This window comes from Pseudopodoces humilis, chromosome 13, assembly GCF_049639895.1.
Source record: "Pseudopodoces humilis isolate 2021_Gansu_Grassland_sample_001 chromosome 13, ASM4963989v1, whole genome shotgun sequence".
NCBI classification, from domain to species: domain Eukaryota; kingdom Metazoa; phylum Chordata; class Aves; order Passeriformes; family Paridae; genus Pseudopodoces; species Pseudopodoces humilis.
Window position 1 is genome coordinate 12,764,206 of NC_142212.1, and position 13,316 is coordinate 12,777,521.

Genomic DNA, 13,316 nt, shown 5'->3' on the forward strand with positions numbered 1-13,316 from the left:
AATTATTTAGGTACTTTCATGGCTGTCACTATGTGTGTATTTGGGCTTGAGAGTTTTTCATTAGCTCTGTGGGTACTGGGGCATTAAGATCTTTATTGCTTTATGGCTGGGAATGAGATGACCTCAGATCCCACATGGATTCAGGTATTTTTATTTCAGGAGTGCTCAGTCCCTGGCCACACTTCAGGGTACTGTCACATGCCAGGAGCTGACTTTGCCTCCCCTCACTGCAGCCAGAACCCGCTGTCTTGGCATCGGCCTGAGTCTGCAGCCCAGTCAGCCTCCCACAGAGACCAACAGAACATTTTCCCTTCTCTCCAACATTAATTAAAAACAAAACACTGGCTTATTTGAGCACAGAATCAAAAGAGAGCCTGATACCTGAGGGGTGGGTGAATGTGTGCTGGGGGGTTGGTTGGAAGAAGCATAGATTTCTGAATTAACACACAAAGTCTTCAAGGAGCTGACACGGCCCATCCCCAGCCCATTGACCTGTCAGCACATAACCATTTTGAGCTGCCTGGGGTGGCATCAGCTGGCCTGTGGAGAACCTGGAGCTGGTACATCTGCATCTGGAGCAAGAACAATGCTGAATTGCTGAAAGACAAATAACAAACATCCTCATGCTGCACTCAGCCTTGATGAAAGCACTTGAGCTGCCTGGCATGGCAGGAAGCGGATGCATGGGCTGATGTGTCCCCATCAGATATGTGCTCCCAATAACCCGTCTGTTCTCAGATGTCTCTTCTGCAATTTCTGTTCCAGGGCAGTCAGGGGAGATGTGGAGCTCCCAGCCTGCTCCTACAAGTCAGTGAGGAGAACTGTGGCTGAACCACAGCTGCTTTACCCATGGAAAAAGAGGCACACAGGCACAGCCCTTGCAGCCCTTCAGAGGAACTGCTGCTTCAGGAAAAACACTTAGGAATTGAAAAAATCTGGGAAATTTTCATCTGTGTAAGGACAGGGAACAAGACTCTGAGCTCTGTCCTGTTATGAAGGCACTCCACAGGGACCATTCCTCTTGTGCCACGTCCATCTGAGCCCTTGCACAGGTAGTTTTTCCTGTCTTTCCTGCTTTGGGTGAGGGAGCTCAGCACTGCAGCATTCCCCAGCCCAAAGGCAAGCCCCAGGTATGACCCCCATGAGGGTAAGAGATGAAGGTTGAAAAGGACAAAGATGGTTCCAAAGGCCATCAGTGTCTTCAGCACAGCATCTCCTCACATTTCCAGCAATGGCATCTCTGCATACAGATCCCTGCCTGTGGAAAATTAGGTCTGTAAGAAGTATATAAATGATCCAGACACCATCCTCAAGGTCCATATCTTAAAAAAACAGTGAGGGTTTACTCCATATACTGCTGCAGGAAGTCATGTACTTCATGATCTGCCTTTTCTAATCACTCCTTATCTCTCACTCCAATCCTTTCTCATGTCCCTCATCTATTGCAAATTCCCTTTTTAAGCTGGAGCGAAGCACATAAATATTTTCATGCTGCATAAATAGGTTGTTTTGTGCATAATGTCACAGGAGGCTTTTTTTAAAAACAGGACCTTTAGTGCTGTGATAACGGCCTCCTCATTTACACAAATGAAATCTTCCATGGAGCTCAGCACTCATCTGCTCTGCAGCCCCCATGCAAAATGGTTGGCGCAGCGCCCGCTCATCACAGGCTACAGAATTAATACAGAACATTCCATAATAAATAGGAAGCCATTGCGCACCAGGTTTAAAAATGCCTTGCAAATGTACCTGATGCTGAGGTTTTTCTTTTAGTGTTCCCCAGCAGCACAACCATTGTCTTCCTTCTGTCTGAAGTCACAGCTACTTGAAATGCTAAAGAGCAAAAGGACAACCATTAATGTTGGCCCATTTGCCAGTATCTTTGACCATTTTGTCTGCTCACCTTACCTTCTCTGTCACTTCTTGCTCCCTGACCTTCATTTCCTGTTTATTCAGCCCTTGCTCAGGGTCTAAAAAGTGCAGACACCATCAAAATGGACTTTTCATTTGCTCTGCACAGAAAAAGAAATAGTGTTACAATCTGTACAGTTTTTAAAAGGGCTAATGGAAGATATTGGGGGCTACACTGGGTCATGGTAAGTCTTTGAATCAAACTGGTTTTCTGGAGCAATATTTAAATAGCACGACAGTAAAAACTGGAATCAAACATCAGTGATTTTGCTCCAGTATTTCTATTTAAATTTGACAAGCATAAAGACTTCAAGCCAATGGACTGAATGGCTCCGCAGTACAGAGCAGAGAGACTTGGTGAAAATTATGAGAGCTTATCCATAGTGCATTTTCATACTTCTTGGGTCAGGTTGTAACCCTCCAGGACAGACAATCATGGAGCAGTTGAATTTGTTCTGAACATGATCACACTGTGCTGCCAGGCAGGCAAAGCTCTACCAGGCTCTGGCTTAGACCTTGCTGTGACCTCCTCAAGCCCTTGGGTAGGCTCTGCACCCTATGGCCTCTCTCAGCATGGCTCTTATTGAAAGCATTTTGGGGGCATTTTGTTTTTCATCCTGAGACTGGGGGACACAGAAAGCTTTGGTTGTTTGCTTCCCTGCAGTTCCAGAGGAGGATTATGGGTTCTCTTTTCACACAAATCTTACGGACTCATTTATTTTCTCTTCCATCTGTTGCTTGACTTCTTTTCCTGTATTATGTGTTAGCAATCAACAGCTAACCCATGGTGGGTTTCTTCCTGTGCAGGGTTCTGAACACAGCATTTCTTGCTGAGATGGTTCCCTGTGGGAGGCTCCCACTTGTTGTTTGTGGCTGGGAACAGCCATCCATGCCAGTCTAACCCTAATGTGATTACTTCTATCCCATGAGCAACTTCACATATTAATTGTTTTACAGAAATATTTTGTATCACTTAAAACTCCAGAAGTCTTGTCATAATGCATTAAGAAAGAGAGAAAAGAAAGATCTCAGGAAGCTCAATATTTCCTGTTATAGGACCCATCCAAAGAAAAAACAGCTTTTGAAGTTTATCTTGGCTAGTCTGTAACAAAGTCTTGGTTTGTATGAATTGCCACAGTGCTAAAAGATCTAATTTTTCTATGATAAAATAGCCTACCTACAATAACTGAATCAAAGAGCACAACACGGAGAAAACACTTTGTAATGTACCTAAACACAGTAGCTACCTGATTTTCCTGGAATTTTATTTCAATTTAGGCCAAGGGACAATTTAAAAAGATTCATTCCCAAGCACACAATTCAGAAAAATATGAGTTACAATTCAGAGCAATATTTTGAACCACTGCTGTTTAGTTGTCTTAGCTGGAGTTCAACCTTGATGATATCCAAAGGTCCAATAAAATTTTTCATGGAAGAATCCCAAATTTGTAGAACATAATAAAATTGTTGAGCTGCACCTCCAGGGCCACTAAGAACTGGAGAATGAGGTCGTTCTTTCTGGGGACTTTCTGGCGTCATGGGATGTGTTCCAAACACTTTGTTACCTGAGAAATATCAAACATAACAGATCATTACATACAATAGCAGCTTTGATCTTTGTTAGTAAGACAAAATGTGAGGCTGTTTATTACTAACTACTTAGGTGCTCATTAGTGTGTTCTGACAGGAGTCACTGACAGCAATAGGCAAAAGGAAATGTTCAGAGTTAAACCCCCACACAGCACATGGCAGCTCCTATCAGAGCCCGTGCAACAGAGGAAGGAGAAAAGCCTTGCTCACAACTATTTTAAAATTATTTACCAGAGCACGAAAGAAATTTATCTGATTTATTATCTGCTTTTTCAATAAACTGCACTTGCAAATAATACTAATGCCTCCCTTTCACATCATGCTTTTCATTCTAACTCACAAAGCACTCTTGGACAGAGGTCAGGATCATTTTACAAAGAACAAACGTGAAGTGAGGCCACCTCTCTGATGTCCCTGAGTAAGACAGCAGAGTCCCCAGCTCCGTTGACCGCTCGTCACAGGAACGAAGGATTAGAAAGGGCATCTTGTGTCATCAAATCCAGCTTCTTACTTTTCAAATCTATTTTGCTATTATAACCTCATGCAAGACTCTTTGGGGCTCATGATCTCTTATATAAGCTCCTACAAATAATCTTTCAAGACTATCATCTCTTGTATATCCTTGTCTGTCCTGACCCTGTGGCAGGACTCTGCCTAATGCCAGGGAATTCCACACCAGTGGTTTGGGATCATCACCCTGAAAATCACCCCAGCCTCACACACTGGAGAATGAATGGGGCATTTCTTGCCAGGTTTGCTCCAATTTTATGCATGTCTTGGTGCTCCATCCTAGTAAAAGGCCTGCAATAGATGCCATGACAGATGTGGAAGGTGTTCTCGAAGCAGAGAAATAGAAATGCTGAGAGCCTGCCAGCTGTGGAAGCTGTGTGTGAAATCCCTGCACAAGCTCATGGCACAGTTGTGACCGTGGTGGTAGCTGGAGCCTTGCAGCAGCCCCAGGTGCTGTCACAAATGGGGCATTTGAGTTTATCCCTGCAATACCTCTGCTTTTGTGTAGAGACTGACATCCTGGCAAACAACAGAGCCTCAAGTACGCTCAGTCCAACATATTTCCAACATCCATCACCCCCTTCCTTTCTCAAATAACTACTTACTGGAGGAGTTATTAATGCCTTTCCACCTACACAGCCGAGATACCGACACTCACACAAAGGCAGTGTTCGAGCTTTGAGGTCATGTTTGAGTTGCTGGCTCGAATGTCTCTCTGGGCAGTTCTATTATGCAGCAGCTACAGCAACAGGATACCGTGATACAAACCTTAGCTAATAATTGAGCATGAAATGGGCTTTTGGCTTGGTATCTTCAGTTTTGTACCTTCACTTCAGAACATGTTTAGAGCTGGCTTCAATAGTGGGAAAATTATCTCAGCTTATTAAACACAAAGCTGTTACCCAAGTGTTAGACGAGGGCACGGCCCCCGAACTCGCTCCCCGGGGCTGCGCGCGAGGCTCGGATCTTGCTGCTGTTGTGGCTGCAATTCCCCAGCCACCCACTTCTTTGTTTGATTGTCTTTTCTCACTGAAACATATGTTTCCCATTCCCACGGCATTTTGAGCAACAGTTTCCATTGTAAGCCCCTCCTGACTGACAGTTCGATGGCAGCCTGTGAATCACTTGGCGTGTATTTTGTGAATCTGCTTCAAGGAGGGTCTGGCTGTTCGGTAAGAGCATCCTCTGACAGCTTTGGGGGCAAGAGATTAGCACCATTTTAGGACAGGTTTTGTGTGTAAAAATTCCTGGTCACAGTTGATATCATCCCTACTTGAAGCTCAGCATTGTCCTGCACCTCACCTCTTTTACCCCAAGTCCTGTGAGAAATCTCCATCACTTATGCTCAGCTTTCCCCATTTTCTTCTCATACAACATGACACACAAAGCCTGTGATGAATCAAGAACTGATCACACTGGCAATATTTGATTTGGACAGGCAGCCCAGGTAGGCATTCAGACTGCTGGATGTGCAGGTTAAGAGAACATTTGGCTGTCAGCTCTCTTCACCAACAGTATCACATTCGCTGCTTTGCATTTATGCTGTACAATCATGTCTGTGTCTCTGGCCCTGATATTTCTACTGTAGCCATAATTGCAGAACCCAAGCAGTCCTGTGTGGAATTCATGCACTGGACAGCTGAATTAAATGGCTACCTATAGGAAAATGAAAGTCCAGAGAATGAGGTGTATAACTTTCAGGACAGTACTACGAGCCTCAAACCAGGGCCCTGGAATAGGTATGAGTGGGACATTATTGCCTCCCACAAGAGGATGGCATTTCATTTATAACTCTAGCTAGCTCTCCTGTAGCTCTGTTTTCATAAGAAATAATCACATGCTTCACCCAGAAAAATAATCAACCTCAACACTGAGGCTGCTGTGCACAGCACACCACATTTATTTGGGGAAGCCTTTTGCCCTGAGCTTTCCAGTCTGGGTGTCTCTGCTGTACAGCCACTGCACCACTGCTGGCTGCTTACACCTTCCCTTGAAGAGGTAATCTAATTCTTGTGTATAAACCTTCTCCCTGCTGCAGAGTTGAAGGGTCTGGATATTTTACACTTAAAAAATACCAGCAAGGGCCAGATTAAGTTTGTTTGATTTGTGTTGATAATTAACTTCCCCTGCATCCCATTGAAATGACAAAAACATTACTTTATATGTACTTACTGTAGAAAAAGAGAATTTTGTGTGGAAAAGCACAGACCCTATGATCTGATCCATCTTCTCTTTGCTATTTCCAACTACTTAGAGCATAATGTCACACTGAAATGCACACTTGGAGTGCTGCATTCTCTTCTGACAGATTGTTATGATGTTTTTCAAGGTGACCTTCATAAAACGTGTTTCTTCTCAAGCTTGTACTTCATTCTCAGGTCATAATAGTTTCACACAGACAAGCAAACTGCCAGCTCCTGCTTTCTAATTAATTCTTCTTGGAGGCTTCTGAGTGGGGGATATAGTTAATAGCACTTAAATCTGGAATGCAGAGAGATCTAAAGCAGATTACTGTGTGATCTGTGTGTTCTGTGATGTGTGGGATGTGTGTTTACTTAAGGGTTACACACACACAGCTCCTAGACCATGCCCCTTTGGGAACTGCTCAGGCCCTGGTACCACCTTGACCCTAACTCTTGAAAGGTTGCCCAGCTTTATAAAGTGAGGCTCTGAAACTACTGAGCTTGCTTGCTGCACCCCTTGTCCCTGCTCCCATTTCCCATAACACAGCATGCCGTGGTTTGCAAAACTGCCTGGTGACTCTGCCTTGCCAACAGGCAGCACCATGTGCAGGAAATACCTCTGACCACACCTGTGGTGCCCACCCAGGGGACAACCTACACTGCAGCCCACAGTGCAGGTACAGCATCTTCTGGGGCAGGCTGTGTCCTCCCTGCGTCCCAGATCCACTCTGTGGATCACAGACACAGCCATCACTTTCTGTGTTTGTACAGTTTAAAGTACCAGAACTGATAGAGGAGGTTTTTTCTTACAGTAAAACAAGCAAAGATGGGTGTTGCAAGTAATTTTGTCATACTTGCCTAAATTTAAGGAAAGTGATAGGATTGTTCTGGTGCTCACTCTCATGCATGCAGCATGGATTGTCACACTCCAGAGGTGCTGAAGCAAAATCAGATGCAAGTCAAATTGTCAGTTTAAATTCCCCCTGGCCAGCTGCTGCTATCAGTGGTAATTTCCCTGCTGAAGTCAATAGAGCAGCATTTTTTCACACATGCCGAGATCTTGGTGCAGAACAGGCAGCTGTGAGGCAGGATGAGTGCTCTCAAAGAATGAGTGGGAAAAAAAAAGAATAAAATTTATACTCTCTGGAAAAGCTGAAAAGACTATTTTATCCAGAAACATTGCCAGACTGGCAAGAGGAAGGACTGACATCAGAAATCCTGCAAGACTGTGCAGGACACATTACTTTGAAGGGATTTTTACAAGAAGTTGGCATGTTGCAGGACACAAAATATTCAGGCAGCTAAGCAATTAAAAGCTAATGAATATTTGTAACTCCAAGTACTCAGCAACAGAATATCACTGTCAACTTCTTTATGCAAAGGGACATTTTGACACTGTACTAAGACTGACTACTTTTCTAATGGCATAAAAGTATTACTTCAGTTATGCACAAAATAGGAAAACTATTGAAACTTGTACAGCCTGGTTCCTTCTTCAGAAATAACAACACAGAGTGAAGCTGCCTTTGAAGAGAAACATTTTTCACATACAATCTGAAGGTTAGCAAGTCTTTTAATCTTTAGCCTTTTTGCTGGCATGTGCAATTTAAAATGCACAAAACAGACTATCAAAACACCCAGCTATACATACTTAGAAAATTCAAAAGGCACATCTGAAAATAGGCTTGGAAATTAGGGTGCTGCATCAAATCCTGCTCTTTGAGTAAAGACTTTTTCCCTGTGGATCCACCTCAAAAAGCAACCAAGTTATCAAACACGGCTGACCAGAGGACAGCCAACACAGAATGAGAAACAGCTCCCAAAGAAGTCCTAAAGAGGTAAAATCTTGGTGCTACTAAGCAAGAGAGTGACTAACTGGGAAAATTCTATATAAAATATCCTCCCCCTAGAAACTTTCTCCACAGAAAGATTTTATTTCCTTTTCTTTCTCTCTTCCAGAGTCACATGAAGTTCACCTGAACTTCAGCTCTGCACACACAGTTCTGTGAGCAGAGCCTGCACTTGCTGGGGCAATTCAAGAAGTGACAAATCCTTCCAATGGGGTGGGATCCAGTGGCATGGGCACATCCAGGGGAAAACCAGAAACACATGCAAAACACAAATTCACTCACTGATATTGCACACGCAGATAAAATATTTAAAGATAAGCCTTTTCTCAAGGGTGGCAACTTAGCAAGGCTAAATGGGTTAATTTCCTTAAGCAAGTGGGTGGATATTTTGGGTCCTCTGGGGACTGATATAGAAGCACTTAACTGTAGTTAGTCAGCCAGCCAAGAGGGATCAGCACCAGCAAAGGAAGTAAGGAGAGAGCCAAAAACTTCTTGCCTTACTCAAGTATTTATTAGGAAAAAATTATTTGCAAGTCCTTCTTGATCAGATAGTCTGTAAAGGTAGAAGATGCTACTGTACCTAGTCCAGTCATACAGGAGTTGTGGCAGGTGATGAAGGGCTTCTGATAAATGTAAGGGTAGCTGGAAAAGCCCTAAAACACAACTCGATCTGCCCAGGCTGATCTAGCCAAGCTGGGATTCTTTAAACAAAACAATGAAGTATAAAAATATTGCATGAAGCCTTAAAAATTTCTATTTATTGGCTGCAGAACACCCACATTCAGCTCTTTCTGACTTTCCCTATGCTGCATGAAAAAACCTCAAATCAAGTGTCATTCAGGTAAATTTACAAATGGCAAAATGAATTCTTTGTAAGTGAAATACAAAAATAGCTTCAAAGAAGGATGCATATAACCTTGTTAATTTGTCAAAAGTTTTCAGTCTTCATAACTTTAGAAGCAAGGTTAAGAGAGTAGACAAAGGCTGAGAAATGCAGAAGGTGCAGAGATATACCTTTATCTCAGGTTCAGAGCCTTAAACCTCAGAAGCAAAATAATGTTGGGGAGAAGAGATTTGCAGTGATGCCTAATGTTGGGAATCAAGGGTAGGAAGGACTGCCTGTACTAGGCACTCTCATGATAATGATGCCAGGAAGATTTAATTTACCAGTTTGTTCTAGGAAAGGTAATGACCTTAATATCATGGGAAATGTACCAAGAGGTCATCCACACAGACACACACTGACTCATTTTCATAATAAATGGAAATAGATGTCCAGCCACACGAATTTGCTTGCAGGAAAGGATTTATACCATCTATCCAGCTTTGTGTTTAGTATCAGAAGAGGTGAAGAACATTTTATTGATATATGGGGATTTAATTCTAACCCCTTTGAGAATCTCTAGGAAAAAATGCATTTCCAATTAATTTCTGAAGAAACAAAAAAACCACAAAACAAATCAAAACAAAACAAAACAGTCTCCCCAAACCTACCAAATCAATAAAGAGAAACAATGGGATCACACTGGAACAGGGATGTGCCATTTTCTTTTAAGTACTATTCATTGGTGGCTGGGCCATAGATGGAGCACCACATAATGCCTCTGTTAGAGAAGGGTGCTTACACATGCATTACCAAGGATATGCTCTTCCTGGCTGAGTAATTCACTTCTGAGCAGCATATTTCTGAGAAGGTGAAAAGTGGGTGTCTGAATGCAACTCCAGCAGCCACTGCAGAAATGTGACTACTTAGCCCAAACCCTGCTGCTCCAAACCCTGGAGGTCCCAGCTGCTGGGGAGAAATTTCCTTCGCAGATGGGAATTACAAGTGTTACATGGCTTTTTCTGTGCCCATCCACAGAAGGGCTGGCACAGCTACTTTGGCTGGGGACAAGAGCATGGTCACGATGCAAGAAAAAATGGAAGGGGAAGTCTGATGAACTCGAAATGGAGTCATCCAAAATGCCATCCAAATGGCAGAATGGCACAGGCGATGAGAGCTGCCACGTAAGTGTGCCACCCATACAACGCGCAGTTTAGCTCAAGATTTCTCAAGCTGGGCTGCAAGTAGTGAGTCACACAGAAAGAGTAGACTTATTTCTGGGATTTTGGTTCTTCAGAGGAAAAACATGACAGTCAGAAGTGACAGAGAAGTGAGTGCTGGATGATGGCAAACAGCATATGGGGAGCAGGGGAGAAGGAGCTTCTGGCATCCTCACTGCAGTGTTTCATCCCAGCCTAACTCACACTGATCTCTGGGGCCAGTTAATTTCTGCTGGAAGAATCTGGCTCCTGGGACTCCAGGTACAAAATTAAAAACTCTCAATTTCTAGACCACCAATGTTAGTGTTTGCCAAATGTTTTCTCTTTTCTATTCCTCTCCGCAAATATATATTTTTTTCTTTTAAGATCGGTGGAAAATTTAGCAGAACAGGCAGTTTTCCAGCAGGCTTAGTTTTGGAAGTTGAACTGATCAAATAATTTAATACTTGACATGTCAGGTTAGTATTTGCTCATCCACTCTATTGTCTGAATTCTAATGCAATTTTGTATGTATAGGTGCATATGCACATGTGGTTGTACACAGACACACCAGTTTTAGCTCTGCGTAGAGGTACCAGGGCTATTTTCTGCCCAAAAAATAGAGGGAAGATATGTTAGGTTAAAAACTCCTCTTCAGTAAATGCTGATGATTCTCATTTCTAGATATACTATTATTTTTGCTGTCTGGAAACAAAATGCTCTAGGATCTTGCTGATTTGTTCCAGAAGGAGCATGTTATTCCAGCCACTGTTGGTGTGCTGTATCCTTTTGGAAACAAAACAAAGCTAAGAGCTTTGGTTTCTTTTGTTTCATTCTAGATGTTTTCCCTGTTATCCTCAAGAAGCCACTGGAGGCTTGAGCAGAGTTTTGGAGTAAGCCAATGTTCAAAACATTACCTCTAATTTTCCTGGAAATACTTCTTCAGAATTTCTGCTTCAGCTGCCATTTCTTCTTCTGTTCTCCACTTGTCAGGGGAATCATCTTTGTCGTGTCGCTGCAACTTTTTGAGGGAGAAAGAAAAAAAAATCAGGTTTGTTTTTTTTTTTTTTCCAGTTTTAATGTCAGATTTAGGGCAATCAATCTAACTATTCCATGTGTCATCAGGATGGATGGACCTGGTGATGAAGAGAGGAAGGTGCCACTGAAGAAGAAGGGAGAAGCTGATGGCTTTGCTGCTTTCCTGAAAAGGGGAGTTCCATATTAGGGTAAATATTGGCACTTGAGTGACTATTTGTGCACATGTCTGTTGATATATTTTATATATTAGTAAAGGCCTGTATGCACAAGCCAGCCTTTGAAATAAGTCGTGATATTAAAGGCTAAAGTCCTTGAAACCTTCATGCAGAAGAGAGAGTAAAGCAAAACAATATTCTTGTGTGTAGGAGAAAAAATGTAAACTGTGTGTGTTAGCCAATAGTAGCTTGCTCTGCCCGCAGACCCTGTGGAACCCTATAAAAGGTGTGCTAAAGATAGAAATAAACGGCGTTCACGATTACTTCTGTGAAGACTGGTGAATAGCTGGCGGTCTCTCAATACATGTCCATTCAAAGAATGCCTGAAACTTGTCAATTGAAGGCAGCATTTACACCAGACAGCAGAAACATTTACTTAATGGATTAAGTATTAAGATTCCAGTGGTTCTCTAGGCACAGCACAGACTGCATCAACAGCACCAGCAGTTCTAAGGAACTTCATAATACCAACTTCCTACTAATGTCACAACAAAATTGAAAACTAATGAATTTACACCTTTTATTCCAGGACAAATTATAGCATAGAAGATGAAGGGGTGAAAAACAAAGATGAAGTCATCATGAACCTGCCAAGCAAAGTGCATTACTGTATATGGAATGTTTAGCAATAAACTAGGATTGGTAACATACCTCTAACTCACAAATACTTTTATCTATGCTATCTGTGCTCTTTCTCCTACTCTGAATGTTGCTGCCAGCCATAGTCCCATGTAGTTTTACACTCTGCAGCACAGATTTCCCCCTGCTCAGCAGATGAAGCTGCATTAGAAAGCCATTTCCTTTCATGCCAATACAATGCAGTAGCTGTAGGCAAATTAAAATGTATTACGGTTCGACTGAGAGAAGGCTAATCTTCATTGTAACATTAGCACTAAGTATGTTATAAATCCATCTTGTAATAATGCCAGAGAATTAGAGAGAAAGATTTAAAAGCCAGGGACTGGTACAGTGCACACACTATCAGCACATGCCTGTGTCCACGTGTCTGCTCTCACCCTCTGCACACACCCACAGGGTGACCTGGCAATGAGTTATTGGAAAGAGTATCCATCATCCTGCACTTTCTCTGGACTGGGAATGCTCCCACTTCGCAAGAGGATGCACCAGGACAAAGCAAGTGGTGGTATCTGACTGAGGTGTGAGCTGTTTTCTGAAAAAAAAGCTGTGTTTTTCTCATTCAACCTAACACTGGTTGGAGGTACAGCAGGAAGGCTGTACAACAGGAAGGGAGCACTGCCCCTGTCTCTCAAGGTCTCCTTATTTAACCCAGAAGAGTTGTTCTTAGGGACATGATTTGGCTGCTGTTCTCCCTTGACATCTTGGTTCTGCACAATCCAGGTGAGAGCTGGCTCCATGTGGAGACTGGTAAAGTGGGGGTGTGACTGGTAGGTGACTTTTCCTGTTCAAAAAAACTGAAGTGAGTAGTAAAAAGGAGGGTTAACCTGCAATGGCTGTTGTTGCCTAAATTAAAACTGTGCAGTTACAGACCACAGTGACTTCTCAAAGCTGACAAAGGCGAGGGTTTCCTCTGCTACATAACAGCTAACCTTTAAAAATAATCAATCTTTGACTTGAGGTTAAAACAGATGTGTGGAGAGCAGCAATGAATCCTGAAACTTGCCTGGAAGCCCAGCAGCCCTGGCTGCCAGTGCACAGCCCCCAGGACACGCAGCAGCCCCAGCCTGGATGGGAGCTCAGGGCAGGCATCTCGAGCCTCTGGCACAGAAAAGGTGCCTCCACATTTTGTGGGCACATTGAGAATGTCAAACAACAGCCTGAGGTGTTAAATCACTGCCACAGCCAAGGTAATCATTGTTCAACTGACTTATAGATGAGTATTATTTCAGTATGAAATTGCTACATCTACCCCCCAAAGGGGATCCCAGGACTACTCTGTGCTCAGAGCTCTTACCGTGCCAGTAATTTCTGAGGTGCAATCCTCAATTATCAACCCAGTGCCACTTAGTTTGTGATAT

At 43.0% G+C, this 13,316-nt stretch overlaps 1 protein-coding gene across 2 annotated transcripts in view; it reads right to left on the reverse strand.

The window, feature by feature from the left end:
* Positions 1 to 3,155: 3,155 nt before the first annotated feature.
* Positions 3,156 to 13,316, reverse strand: part of FHIT (fragile histidine triad diadenosine triphosphatase) — a 538,519-nt gene continuing 528,358 nt past the window's right edge. For both annotated transcript variants that reach the window (XM_088061848.1, XM_005522023.3), the window contains 2 exons: positions 10,984 to 11,087; positions 3,156 to 3,476 (listed from right to left, as the gene is read on the reverse strand). In XM_088061848.1, coding sequence (XP_087917974.1) covers positions 10,986 to 11,087 — 102 coding nt within the window. In that variant the 3' untranslated portion in view covers positions 3,156 to 3,476; positions 10,984 to 10,985. The remainder of the gene's footprint in view (positions 3,477 to 10,983; positions 11,088 to 13,316) is intronic.